General features: G+C 34.2%; 1 protein-coding gene across 1 annotated transcript; it reads left to right on the top strand.

The window, feature by feature from the left end:
* The first annotated feature begins 238 nt into the window (after positions 1 to 238).
* LOC132751064 (uncharacterized) lies at positions 239 to 1760 on the top strand. Its single transcript, XM_060741173.1, has 2 exons — positions 239 to 287; positions 623 to 1760. The coding sequence occupies exons 1-2, from the start codon at positions 239 to 241 to the stop codon at positions 1405 to 1407; spliced, it is 834 nt and encodes a 277-aa protein (XP_060597156.1). The 3' UTR covers positions 1408 to 1760.
* Positions 1761 to 2141: the final 381 nt, after the last annotated feature.

Below are 2141 nucleotides of genomic sequence, written 5' to 3'. Positions count from 1 at the left end.
TGACCAGTGAGTCCACACTGGTAGCACCTTTGCTCTATTACTAAACTAGAGCATTATTTGTGAGTTACTTTTGTGTCAAATATGCAAAGGATAGCCCATATCGTGTTCTTTTGGGACCTTAGTTTATTTAGTCATAAAATTGCAAATTTTAGCCCTAAAATTTCTATTACGTACCCTAAAATTCCTAATTTTATCCCTAAAATTTCTGAAGTATTACTGTAAAATTCACCCTAATTTTATGTCGGAAGGTGCTGGACAGCCTGCTAATGGTTTCCTTCACTTATACGGTAGACATTTTATTGTAGAAACAGCATGTGTAAAAGTAAGAATAATTTACATTTATATAAGCATTGGTAAGTTAAACAATTTAAGTTGAAAACTCCTATTTTTTTGCCTCAAAATGGTCCAAAAACTCCTATATTTCCTGCTAAAATATTCCTATATTCCTCCTCTATTTTGGATAAGACCTGGTTGACAGCCTGAAAATGTCAATTATTAGTGCCTTGATTTGCACATTTGCCTATATGACATTTGATTTAACCACAAAAGTGATAGAGTGAGTGTTATGCATACACAATTGCAGTAAGTATATATCTAACCTGAATAGAATTTTACATTACAGGCCATCAAGATGTGTGGCATGGCTATACAGACATTATCGTAGGCAAGAGTGCTGTAGAAATTATACGGTCATCCTTATGTCAAGATTATAGCCCTGATAAAAACCTCAGTGATTCCGGAGATGAATGCATTGACCAAGTTGAGAACAACGAGCATGTCAAGAAAAAAAGGAGAGTTAATAGTATAGATACAGATGGAGAAGGAAGTGTCAATAGCCGGTCATCTTGTGTTGAGTTAGACCCTGTGTTTATGTCAAGAATTAACAGCCGGAGTATAGTTGAAGAAAAACAAATGCAATTATTACGTCAGGCTTTAGCACAGACTATAACAAATGCTTTTTTACAAGTGAAACTTTCACCTTGCCTTGCCAGTACATTGGTTCCTTCTTTTATAGCATCCAAACAAGGTATACAGATACTGATGTATTCATGCGCAAGTGATTTACTGCTTGTCAGTGAAGAATTACCTTTGTTTGACTTTAATACAAATGAACTTGATGTTTCCACCGTGATTTATCTTTGGTTATCATTGAATATTGACATTCCTGCTCAAAGCATGGACATAATTGACTGGAATAATTCAAATTTCAGTGGGTTTGTAAAGATATTTGAAAAATATAATTGCTATAGCGAAGGAGTAACTCATCCCTGTGATTTTACTGGTAAGGATACTCAAAAATTGAAATTTGAATCATCTGTCTTAGCTTTACCAGTAATAGCTCCATATATAACTCAAGCAAAAAAAGTTTATAATTCAGCAAGCAAAAAGTTCTATGATAAGAAATAAAGGGTTGAAAGAATTTGTGTGAAATAGCTATAAAATTTATTTATACATGAATGGTCTACCTTGACCTTGTCCAAATTATGTGTAATGAAAGATTTTATAGCATGAATAAATCTTAATTTCTACCTTTACCAATGGCTTCTTTATTAGCTCTCCGTTTCAAAGAAAATATTTTGAGCTATTGTCAGGGTTGACATAGATGTTGGGTAATCTTTTTGTTCAAGACCACATTCTCAGAATTGTAAAAACTATTCGCCATAAATTTGGTATTCTTCGTGTTAAATGTCACGAAAGGACACCATTTCAAAAGAGCAGATAATCCTTAAAGTATTTTATGCACGGATATGTCCTTTTTATGCCCCCCTAAAATTGGGAGCATGAACCAGGTCTCTTAATTGGTCAAAGGTGAAGTTCACACTTAGAGGTCATTGAAAAACGCTTGCCAAGAGCAAAACATCTACATGCATTGAGGGATTTCAATATAATTGACACAAATGTGAGGCGGAGTATTGTGTGCAAAATTTAGGTCCCTGCGGCCAAGGTCACACATAGGGGTCAAAGTTCAGATAATAATATGAAAATGTGTATTAAGACCATTAATTTAGGTCATCATTAATTAACCCTTTACCTCATATATACGCGAAACAACGCACTTTTGAACCCCCCCCCCTTCACCTCTTAGGCCTCAAATAGTGAAAAAATGTCCTTTTCTATTTAATTCTGATTTATAACTTATT

Source organism: Ruditapes philippinarum, unplaced genomic scaffold (assembly GCF_026571515.1).
Source record: "Ruditapes philippinarum isolate M1 unplaced genomic scaffold, ASM2657151v2 ctg1375_1_1_1_1, whole genome shotgun sequence".
Lineage (NCBI taxonomy): Eukaryota > Metazoa > Mollusca > Bivalvia > Venerida > Veneridae > Ruditapes > Ruditapes philippinarum.
The sequence above is the reverse complement of the archived record's forward strand: the minus strand, read 5'-3'. Positions and strand labels throughout refer to the sequence as shown.